Source organism: Amphiura filiformis, chromosome 6 (assembly GCF_039555335.1).
Source record: "Amphiura filiformis chromosome 6, Afil_fr2py, whole genome shotgun sequence".
Taxonomy (NCBI): Eukaryota; Metazoa; Echinodermata; class Ophiuroidea; order Amphilepidida; family Amphiuridae; genus Amphiura; species Amphiura filiformis.
The window spans coordinates 10,762,732-10,786,319 of record NC_092633.1 but is presented as its reverse complement, the minus strand read 5'-3'; the positions used below and the strand labels follow the sequence as shown (position 1 = coordinate 10,786,319).

Below are 23,588 nucleotides of genomic sequence, written 5' to 3'. Positions count from 1 at the left end.
AGGGACAGGAAAACAGTGGCATAGATCAGGAGCCAAACAGAAGTTACAGACATAATCCACACAATAAAGATGAAGAAGTGGCACTTGGGCTGGCCATCTTGCAAGATCAACAGACAATAGATGGACAAAGTCGGAAGTTTTTGAGGAGGAGAGGGTGTGGGGGTGTGTGGGGTGTTTTTGGAGTGCGAGTGGGTAAATTAATGGTTTTCATTTTGAATTTTAACTTGCATTACCATAAGTTGAATTGAATCACAGCCAGTATTATTTGGGATTGAGCATTTGTATAACCAAACGCCGCAACGCTTTATGACATTATGCTCTATCGAGAGTAGTTGCAAAATTAATTAATTTGGCGCTTGATCCAGCAGGCCAATTTTTCATTAGCACTTTGTAGTATCTGGTAGGCCTACTATGCTTAATCGATCTGCCCAGATCACGGCCAGACGTCAAACTTCATAATAATTTGCTCTTAAAATAAAACGGCTAACACCGTTACTATGAAATCAATAGTGTGTGTTACATTGTGTCATTGTATTCATTAATTTGTAGCCTTCGCTCCATTGTAAGCAATGTTGATCTTTGCATCTAGCGGACCCTTAGTCGATTATAGACCGGAATATAACGGGACCACTGCTCCAACTCAGTTTATAATAAGCAAGGATTGTAAACAACCCCTCAAGAGGCTCGTTGTGGAAAAGTAAACACGGTTTTACGTAACTCTATTTAGCGTTTGTGTGAAGAAAGTGTTTAAAGTGGATATAGGTAAAATGGAGTGCCCCTTGAGTTTTGTATGATTTTAAAGAAAACGAAAAGTTTCTCCGAAGAATAACCGGCAAAGAGTACCAAATGTTGTCTAATTTGCAGCTATTTGCATGATCTAAAAATGTTTCACATCATCTTGGATCGCTAAAACAACGGAACCAATTAGGTGTATTGATTTGGAGCAAACATTCGTCAAGAAATATACCACACATGTACCCATGTACCGGTAGGTAGGTCATGTTTAATTAAATGTTGATGGATATATTTTTTCCTTAGAGATGTAACATTTTGTATTTATTCATTTCAATTATGAAGTAAAACGCGACTATAATAGTATATCTTGTCAAATATGTGCAGAAACGGATTTTGAACTACCATTTATGTTTAGGTACAAATGGTAATGGAAATTGGTAAAATAGTTTGTAGTTTTAGGGGCTTCGCTCCGGAAACAATTCACACATATGGGGGCATCAATTGCGTCAACAAGGGGCATCAATATTATAATATAGGTTTCCCAGATACGCGTACCCAGATACGCGTACCAATAATATAACATGATATTGCCAAAATTATATGCATTATGGACAGAATGGGAACGCAATTCTTGAATAGCCTACGGTCTTGCGGTTCGCGGATGCCGAAAGTACCGAAATTAGTATCGGTATTTTGACACATATCTTAAGAACCCCGGGACCTGCAAATTAGGTTGAGACGAACGCTTTATTCAATATCTTACAGCTTCTGAAAAAAAAAAGAAACTCATAATGTGGCATATAATTTATATACTTATTACAGCTTATCACAATGTTACTGTGAATATTGTACATTAGGTGACATCAATCGATGTACACGTCCATTCCAGATATAAAACTTGTTTACCCCGGTTGTACCCACATCAGCTTTAAACTTGGATGAGATGGCATGTTCTGTTAAGAAAAATAGCATGCTGTTGTCGTATATGGTCAATTCCAGCGAAAGCGGGACAAAATTCTCTCTATGTTAACTTTCCACTTTAAAATGTCATTAATAAAGGAAATCACGTTATTGCTGGAGCATATCATGTCACGTCCAATGTGCTCTCTTTGTGCATATAGGCATTTACTAGCAAGTCATATCAGGGGACAAGTTATGATAGCTTAAATGAATTGGCGTTACCCACGAATTCAAAGATAAAGCACCATATATGTCATTGAATGTCCTTCAATCAAAATGAAATTATTACCGTTAGAAAGACGTTTGCATGATCTCTCATCATATGTAAAACGATTGAATTCCACCAAAGTTTGTGGACTCTAGAGGCCATTAAGTCAATTTGGCTAATAATTGTGTTACCCGCGTATCAAAAATAAAATGATCGTTCTGAAAAATGTTAAGTGAATATGCCATCAATGACTATATCATGAAACGAAGTTTCGTTCTATAATTCTGAGGTCCAAGTGATTATTTTATGCAAATACGTTTTACCCATAAAATTCCATAAAATCAAATTTGACGTTACCCACGTATCAACTGTTACCCACGAGTCCAGCAAATATAATTGCCATAACTTAAATTAACATTTAATGACTTTGGACACTGAATTTAGTTTGACAAGCGCTTAAAATTGTAAATCGTAAAAATACGTTCACCGCTTTAAAAAGAATCTACGACGGTTTAAACTTGTGTTACCCACGAATCCCGAATAGATGCTAACCTTGAAAAATAAGGAGATTGTTTATTTTAAGTTTAAATCAGCACATATTCAAGCCATGGGTATGCTATAATTTTGACAGTACTTACAGTTAATACACCTAAGAAACGCAAACCCCAAACGGTACTATAGTACTTATAGCTTTACCCACGAATTCGGCGTTACCCACGAATCCAAGGATTTACTCGTAAATTATATGTTTCTTATGCATCTTAACACTTTGAAAACATGCGATATAGGTTCCAAAACAGTCCTGTTTAATAGCGTCCTCTTGAAGGTATACTGAAGCTGCATCATGAAGTTTTGATTGATTATCCTAAATTACCATTTTTTGGGTAAATGCAATTGGTTAGAGAAACGGGAATCATTGAAACACAATGGAGGAATAACCGCATGGTGGTTTCCAACCTTCTGTAATATTTTCTTTTTTGCCGCTTACCAATACATACCTTCAAATATGTGTTACCCACGAACATTTTGGTTACCCACGAATCCCTACTTAAATTATAGTTAACAATGTATTGATAGTGTTTTAGTTCATAGGAACTGTCAAACACGAGTTAATAGAATATTGCTGCATGAAAATAAGGAATGATTTTACTAAAATAATAATATAAAACTGTTTGCTCTGTCTATTTGAATTTGGCAACTTCATTATTCTCAAAATTTTATACCCAAAATGCCATAATGATCCATTCTAAATATTCCATGTAGTTTGTATTTTGATTAAAATTCATTTTAGTGCCATTGCAGCCTGAATTATTGACATACGGAAAGGTATTTTTATTTTTATTTAAAAAATTAATAGGAATTGCTATTTTCCAGACGCTGTTACCCACGAATCCATCCGAGATCCTCATCCTGCGACGAGATACAAAATCTAACTTTATATTTATATGAAGCATTTATTCTAATCTTTCGAAATAATACAGTAATGTTAAATGACAGCCACTTTGGGAAGAGTTCGAAGAATTGACACAATCTTAACTGTACACCTGGTTCTTTCTTAAAATTTGTAATAACCAAAATATTTCTGTATAGATATATGTAATAAAATTCTATTTTACGTTCAAAGTCTTCACCGATTTCTAGTGTATATGAGTCACACATAAAATATTGAAAGATATTAAAGAAAGTGAAATTTTATGGCGTACAACAGGTGAAAAATGCTTGAATTCGTGGGTAACATGCATATGCGCATTTAACACTTTATTTGGTCTAGCAAGAAAAGTTATTTTTCAATCCGATGGCACTTCCACCTGATGATTCACTAGACATGATCGTCTCATTTGACAAGTCTAGAATTGAAAAGGAAAACATTTTCAAAATGGCCCCCAGAGAGAATTTTGGCCCGCTTTGGCTGGAATTGACCATATACATATTCGGTATCAAATTAGTACCCCCGTAATTTTGATTAAAGTTTTGCTTACTGATAATCTTTAATTCACGTTCGACCTTGATGATCCCTTAGATTGGATACGCTTAAATTCTCCCATTATTATTTTTTATTGATATTGCTATATAGATGATAGATTAAAAAATAAATATGATTGACATGATTAAGTTTAATGCTCATTTCTCTACGCACTGCGTCAATGGAGATCATTTCCTTGCGAGCGATATCATGAAATGGTAAACAAAATCTCAAAGATCATGAAGATAGCAACATGTCAAAAGTGAAAACACTGATACGAGATATCTCCCGAAGGGGGCACTCAACTTTGGAGGTGACGCGTATGTATAGGGCTGTTAATACCCCCTTTTTCAGCATCGTGTAATTATACATCAGGACGAAGACTAGGACATAAAACAAACAAAAAGCAAACACCTATATAGGATCCCCGGATACACAAGTTTACACTGCAAAAATCCGGGTGTTAAAAGTATCACATAGCACTGGTTTGGAGTCAATAGAGGACCGCACACAGGGGTGTTATATTTTAACACTTTTGAGTGTTATTTTTAACACTTTTGGGTGTTATTTTGACACTTTTGGTGTCATTTTTGACACCTGGGGGTATAACAATAAAACTAAAAGTATTAAAAACAATACATCTGGGTACGGTCCTCTATTGACTCCAACCGGTGTTACTTTTAACACCCAAGTTTTTGCAGTGCATATCTGAGGTTATATTCGTCTCATGTGTATATACTGAAGAGCCGGAAGAGTCTGCCTGACCTTCGTAAATCTCGGAACTTATTTAATAGCAGAATAATAGATGCACAAATCCATTAGAGTGTGAAATTTGTTATTTGATATTATTGGTTATTTGCACATTAAAGAACATATTTGATATATTTATGCATATTATACATGTAACAATTCTTTCCTGGCGCATTTGTGTGTAAAAGATATACGGGGAGATATGTCGTGGTCGGGTATGGCTGATACTATTTCACATAATATTATAGCCTATGAGCACAATGTCATGTCATGGTGTATACTCATACTCATACTCTGGTATGCTGCAAAAATCATCTTTGAGTCTGATCATTGATAACAGCTGATAACAACCAGCTGAAAATATCTGTCTGCACTGTAGGCCTAGGAAAGAAACCAAACCTACTTAGCCATGTTAGCTGATTGGTAAGCTTATCATATTTAAATAGAAACGCAGGTTACTAATGACTAAATGAAATCTTGATCGTACCCCCAAATCGTCAAGCTTTCACAATTTCTTTGGTGAAAATAGTTTTCCATTCCTGGACAGAACCATTGGGTGAATCCTGACCCAACTTATGTGTTGTGTATTCAGAATGAGATGCGATGCATCGCAAAGGTGAATCTTTCAATTTCTAATCTTAGTGATGGAAATGTATCACCTTCCTGGACAGACCCATTGTGTGAATCCTGACCCAACTTACGTTTATTCATATGCGATGCATCTTCAACCAGCAACTAATAGCAATTTATTTATTTATTTATTTATTTATTTATTTATTTATTTATTTATTTATTTATTTATTTATTTATTTATTTATTTATTTATTTATTTATTTATTTATTTATTTATTTATTTATTTATTTATTTATTTATTTGCTGTCTTGTGGTGAATCTTTAACTAATAATATATTTGAAGATTGGGTCATGCAAGGTGAAGGCCTCGAAGATGGTAGGTTCAAGATTCCATTTAATGCCTGCATAAATAAATGAGGAATAGAATCAAATGCTTTGGTCAAGTCGAAAAAACTTCATGTATATCAAGTGTCAGGGTGCTAACTTTGTCGTCGTCGTCATCATCATCATCAGCAGCAGCATCATCATCATCATCATCATCATCATCATCATTATCATCAACATCTGATTACAATGAGCACTCGCCGTTTAATTGTTCTAATTTGCCTTTTACAGCATTGATCTTTTGATTTTAAATAATTAATGCAACACGATAAAACTTAAAAGGATATTTCTGCTTAGCTTTTTCATTTTGGTCTGTTCAGCTGATATCCGTACACACTTTCATATCATATTTCAGTATGGGAAATCGAATATTTCTTATTGTAATCTTTTTACCGAGTCAACATGTCTGTTATATTCTGTGTATTTACAAATGTGTGATATTCGATTGCTCTTTTTGGTTATACACCTTTCATATTGAGGAGAGGATGATGATATGCCTATATGGATTGTAATATTACGAAGGTCTAACAATAACATGTAGGCCTACATGTATAAAATGATATGAATAATACAATATGGGCGAATTATAACTATGGGTACACATGGTATGGATCACTAGAATCACAGATTTTGGAATATGTTCATCTATGGGAGTAAACCAAGCTATAGATGAAATAAAAAACATCGTCATCATGTCAGTGACTTTACCACCGAGTGACTGGTATGTACAATGTTCTTCATTTTGTTTGGCATAAGTCTTATAAATGCTTATAATATAGTTATGTGCTAGCTCAGTTAAAAGACTGCGGCGACGCTCCTCGTAGCCGAGTTGCCCGATATAATATCGAAAGTAAAAAAATTACGACTGGGCCGGTTGGAATATCTCAGAGGGTATCAGATCAATTTTACAGCCTCCTGGTACTTGTAGCTTAATCCTAAAACTTCAAAAGATTAAACTGAAAGCTACATCGATGGTAGCTGATGGTGCATTGTGCATGTACAAGGATCTTGCAGGATTTATAGAAGCCATTGAGCCTGGGGAGCATCCTGTAGGCAGAGCTGAGTCCCTGAAGGCGGCAGTGGTTCTAGCAGTGACGGAGTTATGGATATGATTGATTCCATATCCGGGTAGGCCTACTAATACGCATCAAATCATAGCAGTTGGGATGTTGTGTCTGAACATCTGATCTTGCCTTGCTAGGTAGGTGACTGGTTGGAATGATGGAGGAAGACTGCATTTGACTAGTCCCATCCGATGCTGTTTAGGAGAGTTGTAACCGTTTCAGTTTCAGTAACATGAACAGCATGACAGTTATGACGGGATATGAAAACACCTAGATATTCATGTTATTGTTTATTGACTCTGACCAGAACCTCTCCAAAGATGGTATATTGGTGGTTGCTTGGCTTTCTCTTGCTGGTGTCAGGACGGTGTATTTCTTGATGTTGATTTTCCATGAGCCATGTAATGGATCAATCTGCAACTGAGCCTGAAGATCTTGTGACACCGGATTTTATGACCATCTGGGTATTTGTTTCTCTGTACACACGATGCTATCATCATCCTGATCATCTGATGTAACATCAGCCCAAAGAATGTTGATCATTGTCTGAGACAGCTTGGGCATGTTGGGAGTAGTTTGTGAGGAAAGCGTTGATACACTTGGTAGACCCTCTGATGCCAGATAACATGGCGGTATTGGTCCGATGGTGGCCCGATATATGTTCAATAATGGCCCAATATCATTTGCTCATGGGCCCAAGATTGGGCTTGGGCCAAATATTGGGCCTATATTGGACCAATTTAGGCTGTCACTGTGATGCCAATATGAAGATTACCGATGGTAAGCCAAGATTGATATAAAATTGGATCGGTTGAGCCCATATTTATTGGTCGAGCTATGAGTTTTAAAATATTGGACGAGACGTAGTCGAGTCCAATATTTTACAACTCATAGCGAGACCAATAAATATTGGGCGTAAAGCATCAATTTTATCATTATTATGTTTTGGATCCAATATTATCACAACTTGGATCCATCAAAACATAATAATGGCCAAATATGGGCAGCAAAATAATGCCGATGCCAAGATTGGCGTTCGAAAACCAACGTTGGGCCAATGCATGTTATAGTGGAGCTTGGCGGACAGAAGTGTCAAACGCTTTGCTAAAGTCCAAATGAAGTGACATCAGTCTGTCCAAAGTGTTGAAGAGCGAAGGCTCGGTCATTTACAGAAGTGATTAGTTGAGTTCTGTCGTTCCCTAAATCCATGTTGAAAATCTAGGTGAATTTTTAGGTGACTTTAGGTGCTTTAATTGCCTTATGACTTAAGACGATGTATTCGCAGGGCCGGATTTACTTTTTGGGGGCCCTGGGCCAGGGCAAAATTTGAAGGACCCCAAAATGTTGGAAATAAAGAATCGTCACAAAGTTGTAGCTGGATACACTTTTGGAGGAAAATCTAGAGCGGTTATTGCACCGTATTGCACCGTACTGAAGCCTAAAGGTGAACTGCCGGCTAGGTGCAAATTTCAACATTTTCGAGTGGCTCTACGATATTCTTTTTTTTTTATAATTATTAATTTGAAATTAAAGTAATTAGTAGAAATAATATTAATTAACTTAATTAATATAAATTAAATGTTAAGGGGGGCCTACTCTTTTCCTAATATTAATCTTCAAACTAACTAAAGTAATTTTTCACAAGGTCATGTCTTGAAGATCTGTCCATCAAAATGAACCAAAATTACACACAGGATTACTTCAATAGTCAACTCTAATGACATGCCAATATCCAAACGGTTACTTATGACACAACTGAAAAATGCACTGGCATGGAACCACGTCCACGTGCTCTACCATATAATTATGTCAAATTTCGGCAACAAAATTTGTTAATGGTACTGTTGTTGCCCGGTGTTTATTGGTGCGTGGGGCGCGTAGATGAGGGTATCAAATTTGTGAGAGAGTGTTGGGGCGCACCGGGGCGTATGTGTACGTGTTATATATAGCCTATGTCGGGGTGTGTTTATGTTCGTTGGGTAAGAGTGTTATTTTTGTGAGGCAACCCTGAGACAGGAAAGTCCACATTGCTGTTACAATTGCTTTACACACGCAACAAACATGACAAATGAGCTCAGTGGCCCAGGAAGCTGTTTCATGTCAGTTGTGTCAGTTTGGCAACTGTTTACTGACATGTGTTTAGAGTAGAGTATTGAAGTAATCCTGTGCGTAAATTCATTTTGATGCTCAGAATTTTAAGATATGACTTTGTGAAAAATTACTAGTACGCATTATAGGCCTACACTGGAACATGGCGCATCGCACACTAGCACAATTAAACATGAATTTACAAATGGAAACATAACATGCATAGCCACTTAGCCAGATATACCAGAGTAAAATCTCCGGACATACCTGCCAGTGGCGTAGATTTCTTTTTGACATTGGTGGGGGGGGGGGAAATATTTTTGAAGTATAGTGAATCCAGCACCTTTTTGCGACCAAATAAGCGCGCGAAATTTTTTTTGCCATACACATATTGAAGCTAAAATGATGAAATATGGTGCAAAAGTGGAATATAATATATTTATATATTAAATGTTATTTGTGTGAAGCCAGTTAAAGGAGCCAGTTTTTCTGTAGCATGAATATATATTTTATAACCTTATAACGGGATGAGAGATCACACCCGGGACCTCTTCCACCAGCTGACGCACATATTTTTCCCACTTGCTCCGTGTGCCCATGGTGTGCCATAGACGCTATACGTATTATCAACTTTCATGGTATTGTGCAGTTGATTTTCAAACGGAATGATCTCAAAATCTATAGAAAACTTTTTAGGTGGAAAAGTGCAAGTTAAGTTGAATCCCTTGGGTTAACAATTGATTTCGAAAACTATGATGCGAATATAATCTTATTAGTATATCGATAAAACCATATCACAACAATCAATACTCATTTAGTCGATATCTTTGGTCGTCAGCCATCTAATGACGTTAATATTGCATGGCCCTTGGGGAGACGTTCGGGACTATTTGAGATGGTTGCAACAATTAAAATGATTATTGATTAAGATATTATTTAACCGAAAGAAAAACGGAATGAGAGTATCCTGGCGTCCCCGTGTCATATACATAATGTAACCCCCTCCCCGATCATTAATTGTTATGGGCACGGTTAGACCTGAGTATCTCAGGTAATAATATTTTTTGAAATTTTGAGAACAAAGAACAAAAGATCGCTCAAGCATCAGTTACGTAATCATCCTTATTATTTCTGATTATTCGCTTTCATTTGTCTTATTATCATTTGTTCTTATATGCAAAGATTGGTGAATAAATATGTTTAAATGCATACTTGAATCATATTTGGCACTCTGTTCTAAAAATTACACAAAAATTACTTTTATCGTAGTAGCTGACGATAATGTCACTTTGTCGGTATGAATATGGATCATGTTGATTGGAAATTATCCTAATTCAAAATGGTTTCCAACACAAGAAATTTGAAAGAAACAATCAACAAACTAAACAAGAGAGAACAGAAAGTGGAAATATAACCAGCAAATTGAACTTGGCTTGGGATTAAAAATGTACGTGCAAAGAAATCGGTTGAACCGATTTCCACTAGTAGGGCCTATGGCTAGACAATCCCTCCCTGGTCTGAGCTTTGTGGTTTGATCTTATTGGTGCATTGGTTTCATCTTATTCTCACTGCAGAATGGGCAACAATATGATTATTCGTTTTAATAGATTATTATCTGATTAGTATTATTATTATTATTAATTCAGTGGTTTGCGTCGATTTTTTTCTATAGTAGTTCCTTTCTTCTGAATCTTACAACATCTTTTTGGTTACGAACACAGGGAATGCCTTTTTTTCAACAAATCAATTCTTAATTCGTACGTCAATGGGGCATGTGGCATTAAGTTTACCACAATTCTTTTCAAAGTTATTCAATTTATTCTTTTCATTAAGTTTAATGTCATCTAATGCGCTATCTTTTACATGTATAGGATCCGGTAACGAATCCTCAAAGTGATGCCGATAAATGTCAATATTTTTCGACTTAAAATCTTATTTTTTTGCGGTATTGAAATTCTTCTAAAATACAAATCATCACACACACGTAGATCATAACAGAATACGGACATACATAACCAATGACGGAAATAATGTTACCATTCTATGTGGATAATATACAGCTGTAACTGATGTTATACATATTTTGAGGAAAGATGGGGAAACACTGGATCCTTAATGGGAAGAAGGGGAAACACCGGATCCCAAATAGGTGAGATCATGTGAAACTGAAAATAAAGGATGACTTTTTCAAAACGTGTTCATTTTGGGTGAATCCATTTCATGTTACACTGCTCGTGCCTTTTTATCGCCTTCTTATTAGCGACGGGTTTTTGTTTCTTACAGTTTTTATCTTTGTTGGATGTCTTATGTTAGGAACGCACGAAAAATACATTGTTACACATATTTAAGCTTACTATTAAGCTTTACCTCACTGCCAGGTTAAAATTCTCCAGTGGAATCCAGCTCAAGACAAGTTAGCCAAAATACCAAATCACACTGTTCAAACACCCATACATGATGTGAATGAGAATGACCAGCATCAGAGACAGAAACAGCATAAATGCAAATTTGCTGAATTAGCAAAGCATTGTGGAATTGTCGTCGACGACTCTAGAGTCAATTAACTCCCCCGATTAACTCCACGGGTAGAGTCAATTGACTCTGTAGTGAAAATCAGGTCCGAATCCTTTCAGTGCCAAATACCTATACCTCGTCGTGCATGACGCCGCAGGTAGAGTCAAATGACTCTCTTGTGACAGTCAGGTGACTCCTTTTGAGAGTTAGGGCTAGTTTACTCCACTTTGAGAGTCACGTGACTCCATTCTGACTATTAGTGTAGGCCTATATAAGGAATCTAAAAAGTGCAATTGCCCATATGAAATCGTTGATATTAATTATGAAACAATTATTGGCAATTTGAGCAATAATCGAATGTATCAGATACTAAGCCAATTATTTATATCTCACACAATCGTTACATTCTATTCATATCAATTGATTTAAAAACATTAACTTATGCTTTATCTAAGGATTAGATTGTAGCATCGTTTAGAACCGGGGGGTAGGCCTACTCATATATCCCGGTCATATATCCACTTTTTGGTACTTTGTGCTAAGAAAAACGAACCAATATACCGCTGAAAAGCTTTCCTGGACATTATATAATCTCCATCACGCGTTTTCCAGAAAATAATTCACAACTCAATAGAGATAGTAGAAAAATGACTGGAGCTCCAAGTGTCCTAGCTTTCCGCCGATGAATTTCAATTATCATTGATGTAAAAGATGATTACAGTGTCTAGGTTCTTTATATCATAAACACATTAGTCAATGAGGTTCATTCAACACAGCAAATGAAAAAAGATAGTGTTTGAATAATATGTTTACCTTCTGTAGAAGGTTTTACTTTAAACATCACATTACACTGCCATATTGAAAAGCCCTTGAAAACTGGGGTGAAACTATGTTTGCGTTTATATGGGGTTTACAAAAAAAATGCGATGAAGTTTACCATATTCACGAAGTCCTATCCTGAAACTGATACCTAGTTTCGTGTTTCTCGTACATTGTAGGCTATATCGTTGATATTTCAACTTTCCTTGATTAAATTTAAGGGGTAAATACGTCATCATTCTCTGACCCAACTCATGCAAAATTAAGTTTATAGCCCCCTCCCCGAGTCATAGCGATAAAATCAATATAAATTTCTATTGGTTATGAAAGTGATTGTGTGTAATTAGTTCATATTATAGGTGACAGAATGAACACGTCTTATTATGAACAGTTTTATCAGCTTTTATCAAAATGAAAAGTAACAAGTAATGAACTAATAATATGGATTTATATCAATTTATGTGATATGATATACCGGTACATAAATGATTTAGTAATACAGAAACAAGCAGTCTGTGATTGTTGACCTTACTGGACATCTGAGGCGAAAATTAGTTGGACACTAGCTCTCGAAGCAGACGATTATTCTGTGTTTATCGCAATGTTCACCTGCGTTCTTTTTCCAAAACTGTTCTCGGATATAGTGTAATACGAATTCTTGGATATGATTAATCTGCAAATACCTAGTGATAATGTAACTTTTGGATGGAGGACTGATTGACTGGTAGTTTTGTAATGGCCGAAGTATCGAATTCATCTCGATACATTTATGGTGAGGCTTCACCGACTTTCTACCGGCCATGATCTGCAGCAGGTTATTTAAAACAATTTACGAACATCGGCAAATTTAAGTCATGACACCTCTTTTGGAATAGTAAAGATAGTTTTCAAGATATATTGTCAGCCAATGAATTATACACCTAAAGTTCGTCTGCACAATGCCGAATTTGGACAAATGATTGACCTATAATCACGGGGCTATATACTCGAAACCTTTATTCAAATAAGACCTAAGGAATATACCAATGTACTTTTATCTTCGATAATATCACTGATATATTTTGAGAGTGACAATGTTTTTGAAACCATCGTCTTGTGAAGCAGGAGCAGGTGGTGCAGGAGGTATCGGAGGTGGACCTGTCGGTCGTCGTCGTAGTTGGGCTGGAATGCCGCCACCTGTCACGACGCATGTGTCGGCTTTTACAAGCTTTGCCGACGGAGAAAGCTACGGACAACGGTATAACCACCAACAACAATATAATTACCATACAATAGCAGTAATTTCAACAGCAACAATTATAAAATAATCATTATCAACACTGATCAAACATGAACACACACACAAAAATAGTAATGACAAAGAGATTCTCTGACGTAAAAACAATAATTGACAGCGTAACAACTTTTGATGTGCTCTTAAATAAAAGTAAAAGTATATAATGTACTTTTTTAAATGCGTCTTCTTCCGTTTTGACACTGCAAAATGTATTTTAAGGGTAGACGGGATATTGTTGGTCAAAGCAACAAAAAAACACACATAAAAACAATAATTGACAGTGTAACAACTTTTGATGTGCTCTTAATTAAAAGTAAAAGTATATATGTACTTTTTTTAAATGCGTCTTCTTCCGTTTTGACACTGCAAAATGTATTTTAAGGGTAGACGGGGTATTGTTGGTCTAAGCAACAACAAAAAATCGATTTTCATTATCTGAATCAATATATTATTGAAAAATATCACTTTGATGTTTTGAAAAAGTTCATTTTACAAATCATATACTTTGCAAACTTGCTTAATTTATTGTTGTTAATGAGTTATGTGCGTTTTACAAACGTGTTGTTGCTTCAGCCCTCTTTACAACGTAACTCAAGAACCACAGCACCTACAAAAGTATATCTGCGACATTTGAATTCTTCTACATGCTCGCTATGAATTGATCAATGCAATTTTTGCCAAAGCTCACTGCCATTCGCAAGATAATGTGAACTACCAATTCACAACAGTTTAAAATAGTTGATAACCTTATACGCAAGCACATTATTTTGTGAAAACCAAAAGTGCCAATAATTTCACAGACCGAACTATAAGTTGGAGAAAATTAAGTTTTTGATGAAGCAATTTGAAAGGATTTTTAAAAATTGAAGTCAACACTCGACCAGAACGGATTACTTGCTTTTGCTCAGGATTATTTGTCTTTGTTTTTCAGTACAAGTTGATATTTAATAAGTAACATTATGATTCAACCAAGCTTTGCTATGAAGATTAGAATGACATTTGCTTAAAAAGTTACCTTTTTAGAGTCTTGTTAGAGACGTATCATGTATGCGACACCATCACGGCGTCTTTCATTCAGCGTATATTTACAATCCTGAATGATGACGCCGTGATCGTGATGGTTTCACAAGCTATAGTCGCTGCTAAACCAAGACTCTGTCAAATATAGCAGAGTCAAATTTCAGTACACTGGCTGCTAAGATTATAATGCTTTAATTTTCTTTTCCTTTTTCTTTTCATTTTCAGGGTACCCATCGATCCAGCGCCGTCGTATGAAATGTCATCACCAAACTCTAGTGAGTAAAGTAGACGCAATTTAAAACTCATTACGACAAACGCATTAATGTTTTGTTTTTCATATAATCAAATTAGTCCTGGCCCTGTCCTACAGACCCGTATACATTTTTCAAAGAGGAAAGTTTGAAAGTTGATTCGAGTAGGGTATGCATAGGTCTTCCAAATTCTACTAGGTGGAAAATTCCAAACCCGGGCAAACTCTGTATATGGCCATTTTTCAAAATGGCCGCCAAAATGTACTTATGAACCAGGTAAAATGACAATAACTCTGAAACTACTTGACCTAGAGGGGTGATTGAGGTGTTTATCCCCACTAAATCAAGGCTGTCTGATTGAATGAAAGGGGTTTCATGGATGTCTGAGGTCCAGGACACCTGGAATCCAATATGGCCGCCAGTAGCAACCATAATCATCATATTAGCCAGATGATATGACAATAATTCGGAATCTGCCTGACCTACAAGAGTCATTGAGGTGTCTATCCCCACTAAATCAAGGCTGGCTGAGGGAATGAAAGGGGTTTCATGGATGTCTGAGGTCCAGGACACCTGAAATCCAAGATGGCCGCCTATAACAACCATAAATCATCAAATTAGCCAGGTGAAATTACAATAATACGGAATCTGCTTGACCTACAAGGGTCATTGAGGTGTCTAACCCCGCTAAATCAAGACTGGCTGAGTGAATGAAGGGGTTTTCATGGATATCTGAGGTCTAGGACACCTGAAATCCAAGATGGCCGCCCGTAGCAACCATAATCATCATATTAGCCAGATGAAATGAAAATAATTCGGAATCTGCTTGACCTACAAGGGTCATTGAGGTCTCTATCCCTACTAAATCAAGACTGTCTAATTGAATGAAGAGGGTGTCGTGGTTGTCTGATGTCTAGGATACCCACAATCTAAGATGGCCGCCCATAGTAGCCATATAATATTCACATTAACCAGGTGAAATGACAATATCTCGGTAACTATTTAATCTAGAAGAGCAATTAAGTTGTGTAACTTCGCTAAATCAAGTCACACCAAATCCAGATGGCAGTCATAGCAACCACTATAAATCAAATGAAATGTCATCAATTAGAACCTATGTACCAATGAAAATCAAGGCTAGTTTCCATGGTTATCTGAGATCTTGGACACCTAAAGTACAAGATGGCTACCCATAGCAACCATATGCATATTTCCACAGTTATACCTCTTGCAAATTATTTGACTCGGGGTATAGGTACATGAAATGTTGCCCACTTAACCAATGTTACGTTATTTATTGTTTAAATTTTGTTTGTTAATGTTACAGGTGAGTAGAGACTGACAGACATGACAGAGGAAAAGGAAGAACGTACATCTGAGATCGATGGACTTAATCTCGTTATTCCCAAGCCTGCTCATGCTCCTCCAGGCCCTGAAAATGTATTGTCAAAAGAAGAGCAAGAAATCACAGTCACTTCAGAGTGGTGAAACTGGTAGGAAACGTGTACATGGTGTACGAGCAGTGATGAGAGGTAGCTGAACTCAAAGATGATGATGTTCACAAAAAGCTTAAAGTTCTTGGACCACTCTGAAGTGACTGTGATTTCTTGCTCTTCTTTTGACAAAATGATACATGTTTGAGAGTCTGGAGGAGCATGAGCAGGCTTGGGAATAAGGAGATTAAGTGCATCGATCTCAGATGTACTTTCTTCCTTTTCCTCTGTCATGTCTGTCAATCTCTACTCACCTGTAACATTAACAAACACAATTAACAATCAATAACGTAACATTGGTTAAGACAGTGGGCAACATTCCATATACCTATACCTCGAGTCAAATCATTTGCAAGAGTTATAACTGTGGAAATATGCATGTGGTTGCTATGTGTAGCCATCTTGTATTTTAGGTGTCCAAGACCTCAGATAACCATGGAAACTAGCCTTGATTTTCATAGGTACATAGGTTCTAATATAGGTTTATATAGGTTTATAGTGGTTGCTATGACTGCCATCTGGATTTGGTGTGACTTAATTGAGCGAAGTTACACACCTTAATTGCTCTTCTAGATTAAATAGTTACCGAGATATTGTCATTTCATCTGGTTAATGTGAATATTATATGGTTACTATCATGGGCGGCCATCTTAGATTGTGGGTGTCCTAGACATCAGACAACCACGACACCCTCTTCATTCAATTAGACAGTCTTGATTTAGTAGGGACAGAGACCTCAATGTCCCTTGTAGGTCAAGCAGATTCCGAATTATTGTCATTTCATCTGGCTAATATGATGATTATGGTTGCTACGGGTGGCCATCTTGGATTTCAGGTGTCCTAGACCTCAGACATCCATAAAACCTCCTTCATTCACTCAGCCAGCCTTGATTTAGTGGGGATATACACCTCAATGACCCTTGTAGGTCAGGCAGATTCCGAATTATTGTCATTTCACCTGGCTAAATTGATGATTTATGGTTGCTATGGGTGGCCATCTTGGATTTCAGGTGTCCTGGACCTCAGATATCCATGAAACCTCCTTCATTCACTCAGCCAGCCTTGATTTAGTGGGGATAGACACCTCAATGACCCTTGTAGGTCAAGCAGATTCCGAATTATTGTCATTTCACCTGGCTAATTTGATGATTTATGGTTGCTATGGGCGGCCATCTTGGATTTCAGGTATCCTGGACCTCAGACATCCATGAAACCTCCTTCATTCACTCAGCCAGCCTTGATTTAGTGGGGATAGACACTTCAATGACCCTTGTAGGTCAGGCAGATTCCGAATTATTGTCATATCATCTGGCTAATATGATGATTATGGTTGCTACGGGCGGCCATCTTGGATTCCAGGTGTCCTGGACCTCAGACATCCATGAAACCCCCTTCATTCAATCAGACAGCTTTGATTTAGTGGGGATTGACACCTCAATCACCCTACTATAGTGGGAATTCCAATTGAATGAACGCAGCTTTCAATAGCGTGACGAATTTTTGCGTACACTGAGCGATGTACGCCAGCGTGTGCGACTGTGCGTGAATAACGCGGAAGTGATTCCAACCATGCCAACGCACTCGTGATTGGATAGCATTGTATCCAAGGTCGTGCGTTCGCGTTGTAGTTTGAAATACGCAATATACGATCGCGATTGGATCGAGTGCAGCTGTTAAAAGCTGCGTTCATTCAATTGGAATTCTTACTATAGGTCAAGTAGTTTCAGAGTTATTGTCATTTTACCTGGTTCATAAGTACATTTTGGCGGCCATTTTGAAAAATGGCCATAAACAGAGTTTGCCCGAGTTTGGAATTTTCCACCTAGTAGAATTTGGAAGACCTATGCATACCCTACTCGAATCAACTTTCAAACTTTCCTCTTTGAAAAATGTATACGGGTCTGTAGGACAGGGCCTGGACTAAATCAAACAGCCCTCAAACCATGCGCTTCACTACCCTCATAGTCCCTTGAAGTTTGATGGTCGACATATTTATCCCGGTGGGTTCATTATTTTCCACCTTTTCCAAAATATCACATATTTCACCACATAAATATGCCTTTCTGAAAAAAATATTTTAGTTGCTGGTTCCTCAAATCACTAACAAAATAGCCTACTTACACTCGCGTTATATTTTCTTGGTTGGTTAAATCATTCTCATCTTCTCTGGTTAAATGCATCGCCCTCTTTTTTAATTAATTCGCTAATTTCCAGTTGGCACAAATTGATCAGCGTTTAATTATTGTGCTAATTGGTCATTATCCTGTCGTGTACAACTGTACATGGGCTATACAATTAATCGATTATTGAACATGAACAGCTGAAACAGATGATAACGGATGAGTCAGAAGCACATTGAATCATGCAATTCCCGTGTGGTCTAGTGGTTAGGATTCGTGGTTTTCACCCACGCGGCCCGGGTTCGATTCCCGGCACGGGAATAAGATTTTTTTCTCTTTTTATCACGATGTAACTTCGTTTATAATAATTTTAGAAATAGGTTTGAAGTTTGGAAGTTCATACCATGTAATTTTGTACATGATGCAGTCATGTCTACAGTAGAATTCATCTCGACCTTTGCAGGACTTAAACCCCATTAAAAGCTATTAAACCAAGATAACACTCATTGAAACAGCTCAACTGATTAAATCGGATCTTCTCTGGTTGTGCACATGTGTCTGTTTTCATGTGCGATATCGCAATAAAGCTGGTATTATAGCTTCAGTTGGGTAACCGATTATAAAGGAAACGAAAGGAAACAATGGTATGTGTACCTTTGTTCACGAAATGAGACAATGGCCTGCTTTTTGTAAACCAGCATTCTTGAAAATGAGCAACATAATGATTGTTGACTTAACACGGTTTGGAAATAATTTCTTCATATTTTTGGTGTTATCTGTCGTTTACATATCCTTCCTAAAACACAAAAGTGCGACCCTCTCCAAACACCTAAATTAGCTAAAATTTAGGACATGTTACAAAACTATATTGTCTAGAATTTTAGAAGACTACTTTTAATATTGGCCGGTTATTTTTCACACAGCGACGTTAACTAGGCAATGATGTACTATTACCTATAACATTAACTAAAACACCAAAGTACGAATATTTCCAAACATCTAAATTAGCTAAAAATTTAGGACATGTTAAAAACTATATTTTCTAGAACTTTAGAAGAGTACTTTTAATATTGGCCGGTTATTTTTCACACAGCGACGTTAACTAGTCATATCCCCATACTTTTAACGTAGGGCTATTTGTAGAGGTCACGCGTCAATGGGAAAGAGCACTGTGTATTGTGTATAGGAAAACGGACAGCAACTGCAGTATGATACTATACCAGTTAAAAATATTATTATACCACATCCCTGATCTTATCATTATTAAGTACATACAGGCAGAGATTCGGCATGATTTCATAACAATTTTCTTGGGGGCAGGAAATGCCCCAAACTTTCGTTTCGACTATTATTGACCTTAATTTAAGAACCGCAAGATCTGTGGAAATAAAAATGCGATTAATTTCTTCCTTGACTCATTTCCTATCAGATCAATGTAAATATAAGAAGTACACCTCAGCTCTTACTCCCCATTCCAGAAAAATACAACTAATTTATTTGGATTAAAACATTTTTATCCTGTTTTGTCAAATAAAACATAGCTAAATCCTAATCATTTAGTTAATCCTAACTGGCAATGAAAGTAAAATTGTAATATTTGTTCAATATTTGGAAATAAGGGCCAAAAACATGCATTTTTTCGTATTCTGTGACAATCAAGCCCAAAGACTTGATCAAAGGTTTATATCAAGTTATGCATTTTAATTTTGAAAAACACATTTCCAATTTTTTTTCATAACCAATTGGCAAAAATAACATATATTAAAATTATGAGCCAACTCTTACTCTTAGCATATACTCAAGATTTTGTATGCTAGACTTGTGCCAAGTCTTACAAATTTGTGACTACAATTGTAAGAAAACATGCAAAATAGCATGTTTTTGGACCATTTTCCCTCAAATTGCAAAAATATTCAAATTTGACTTTTATTGCCAGTTAGGACTAACCAAAGGATTAGGATTTAGCTATGTTTCATTTGGTAAAACAGGATAATATTTTTTAATTCAAAAAAAAAAGTAGTTCTGTATTTTTCTGGAATGGGGAGTAAATGACTAAACCTGGAAATAATACTCCTACCACCCCACTCGCACAAATAATTGCGTTCACAAAAAGGCTGGCAGAAATTGGCCAAGAAAAAGGAAGTGATTTGGCCAACCTTCAAAGTCAGCGTTGGTCAGGACCAGTCAGACTAACCACTTTGTTTTTTGTGGACAGAGGGAGATACTGTAGCAACCATTTTGGTCATGAGCTACTAGTATCATGACTAAATGCTACAGTCTGAATGCGTCCAAAGATTTAGTTCGATACCGGGGAAAAGTTATGGTTCAATCCATCAATTAATTAATCAATCCCTGAAATTTATATTGCACATAAACCAAGCAAACATGCATTTAAGTGCTATAGAGATACACATACATTGAAAAATATGCAAACAAGTGAAAAGAAGTACATCATTCAAAAAGATACACAATTTCATAGCAAGTTACACTCGTAAAAAGGGTGTGATTAAAGGGTTGTTATTCATTCTTCAAAAGCTTTCACAGTTAAGATTCCCAGAAGGGCTTAGACCCTATTGGTTCTATAAGGAACAATTTGGGTTCTTGAACTTTGTAAAGATCACTTGTTTCATGAGGGTATCCGGGACAAAAGGTTCTAAGCTACACCTATACGAGCATGTATGAGTATACTGCTTGTGCGTATTTCAAACTGATCATGTTTTACAAGTTATGTTTAATATTACGATCATATTTATTTTACATTCTGTATAGGTGAGGAATCTCTTACGGACATTGGCGGTGCACTCAAGGACCCGTATAAAGTTACTCTCCACTACGTAACAAACCCAGGCCAAAGTGTACGACTAAGAAAACTTCTAGAGCCATTAATCAAATGTTTTGATCCGTCCTTTAAACTTTTCAACATAGCTGAACGAAGTCGATCAAATGGATTGCAACCGGACACGTTTGACATTTCAGAAACTGAATATCCCGCGCTGGGAGTGGTGCTATTTCTGCTCAAGGATGACGATGAGGAAGAGTTTGACGACGCTTTGATAGTGGATAATAAGTTAGATAGGGCACTGGATCATCTGTGTAAGAGACCATGGCAAAATCACCATCATACTTGCCTAAGTGATAATTTCACGTTGTACAGACAAAATAGACAAGATTACTACGCGACTGAAAATGACATACCATTTTGGGCGGTAAGGCAAGTGCATCACGGGAAAGAACATTTACGATTTATGATTTATTCCACGCATGCGCGCTGGGATGATATGGTGCAATTTTATAGTCTGCTTGTCGGTCGCAAAGCTGAATATGAAAGGGATGATTTTTGTTATTTTTTGATTCATAGTAAGGAACTAATGGACATACAGTTAGCTTTGAAGAAAGTACCACACGGTTGTCACCCAAGAGCACTCAACTCAGCGTTTTTGCAAATCAAAGTTCGAGAAATAGGAGAATTAGTTCCGCTATTGCCTAACGCTTGCTCACCAATCAGTCCCCAAAGATGGCAGACCAATGACCCGGATGGAAATGTCACATTATTATTAGTGAACCGGAAGCAATTAGGTACTATAATGTCTAGCTCAGTTCAGCAAAAACCACGATTGCTATTGCGTCAACAGTCAACAGACGTATTGCAAACTCTTCTTGCCCCAAAAGCGTTAAGACCCATGGCAAGATTATCGCCACGATTGCATCTGTCGCCCGTAACTGATGACGATGAAAACAGCCAATAGTTGGGACTCCAGACTGATGCCAAAAAGCCTCTAAAAGCATGAAGGTCTACACACAGAGCGTCACAAATGGTTTAATTGGTTCTTGTTCAATATAAGGGATGCTGATTCCGCATATTTTAAGCTATTTTACGTGTATTTTCATAAAAGTTGTCGAAAGTTCTCAAATGGGTAACACATGGGTAAAATTATACCAAATATATTAACCCCTGTAGATCCTAACATTTGACTTTTGATCTTTTTGCTTATAACTTGAGAACGGTGCATCGCAAATAGGTCAAACTATACTTTTTTAAATCCTAAATAAGAATACTTTGGTTAAACCACTTGTAAACCTTTAGTGGCTCTCTGTGTAGACTTCTCAAAACTTGCACCCCTGGAGCCCTAACTATACCGGCCACGAAGTTCTGACAATCGTTGTCAATGTTTCTCGATATTGCCTCTAACCAACCACAGATATTGGAACACACCAATATCTGTGCTCTAACATTATTTTGACATTTTGGTGATATAATAATTTAGGCTATCGTTCAATTTAATATCTGATTATTTTATGAGAAGATCTTTAAACATAATCGACTGTCAAGAAGTGGGTAAGTGCAATAGCTTCCATGTGTAGCTACCATGTGTAGATGAGTCCAATATATTATACTGTGTGTAAATTGCCAAATGTTCACAGGGCAGCTGTTGCACTTACTCACTTCTGGCACTGAGCAGTCGGTATGGCCTAAGGACCGTGCTCCAAATATTCGACGTAGAATATTTGTTCAACAGGTATTCATAATTCAATCTAAACTGGGCTCAAAATGTAATTTTTCACAAGTTGATATCTTTCTGTCCATCAAAATGAACCAAAATTACACACAGGATTACTCCAATACTCTACTCTAATGACATGTCAATGTCCAAACGGTTACCTTTCTAACACAACTGAAAAACGCACTGACATGGAACCGCTTGCTGTATCCCCGGGGCTGTATCACATGTCACAGCCTGGAAATGTCGGCAATATCAAGTTTAATACACGTGAAGAATTAGTCAAAACAAATGAAGGTATTCGTGAGAGAGTGCCGTGTTCGCATATGTCGGAATGTGTTTATGTTTGCTGGGTACGAACGGTTTTTTTGTAAGGCAATCCTAAGACAGGCAAGACCCCATTGCTGCTACAATTGCTTTACACACACATCAAATGGGCTGTGACATGTGGTCCAGGAAGCTGTCCCATGTCAGTGTATTTTACTCTTGTGTCAGTTGGACAACTGCTTGGTTACTGACATGAGTATAGAGAGTATAGAGAAAGCCTATTGAAGTAATCATGTGTTTTGATGGACAGAATTTTAAAATAAGACCTTGTGAAAAACTATAAGTTTCTTTTTGAGCCCAGTTTATTTCAATTTATTTTTATCTTCTTATGAATGTTTGTTGACGGAAAGTCACTTATAAATAGAAATTATAGATCATCGATTTTACATCATGAAACATTGGTTAGCATAACTGGAAATAGAATGAAATATATTAAATAATGTGGCATTGATTTCCGTCTACAACCATATCGTCGCTGTTCTGTCAAACCTCCTATCGCCAATAGCTCCTAGGTGTTAAATATGTACAATATCATATATTGTT

General features: G+C 36.8%; 1 protein-coding gene and 1 non-coding gene across 2 annotated transcripts; both read left to right on the top strand.

Moving 5' to 3' along the window:
• The first annotated feature begins 10,720 nt into the window (after nt 1–10,720).
• LOC140154202 (protein FAM124A-like) lies at nt 10,721–22,379 on the top strand. Its single transcript, XM_072176805.1, has 3 exons — nt 10,721–10,875; nt 14,581–14,630; nt 20,989–22,379. Exons 1-3 carry the CDS (start codon nt 10,820–10,822, stop codon nt 21,963–21,965), a joined length of 1,083 nt encoding a protein of 360 aa, XP_072032906.1. The 5' UTR covers nt 10,721–10,819; the 3' UTR covers nt 21,966–22,379.
• Trnae-uuc (transfer RNA glutamic acid (anticodon UUC)) lies at nt 18,469–18,540 on the top strand. The gene has a single exon. It is a non-coding gene; the product is annotated as a tRNA-Glu (tRNA).
• Nucleotides 22,380–23,588: the final 1,209 nt, after the last annotated feature.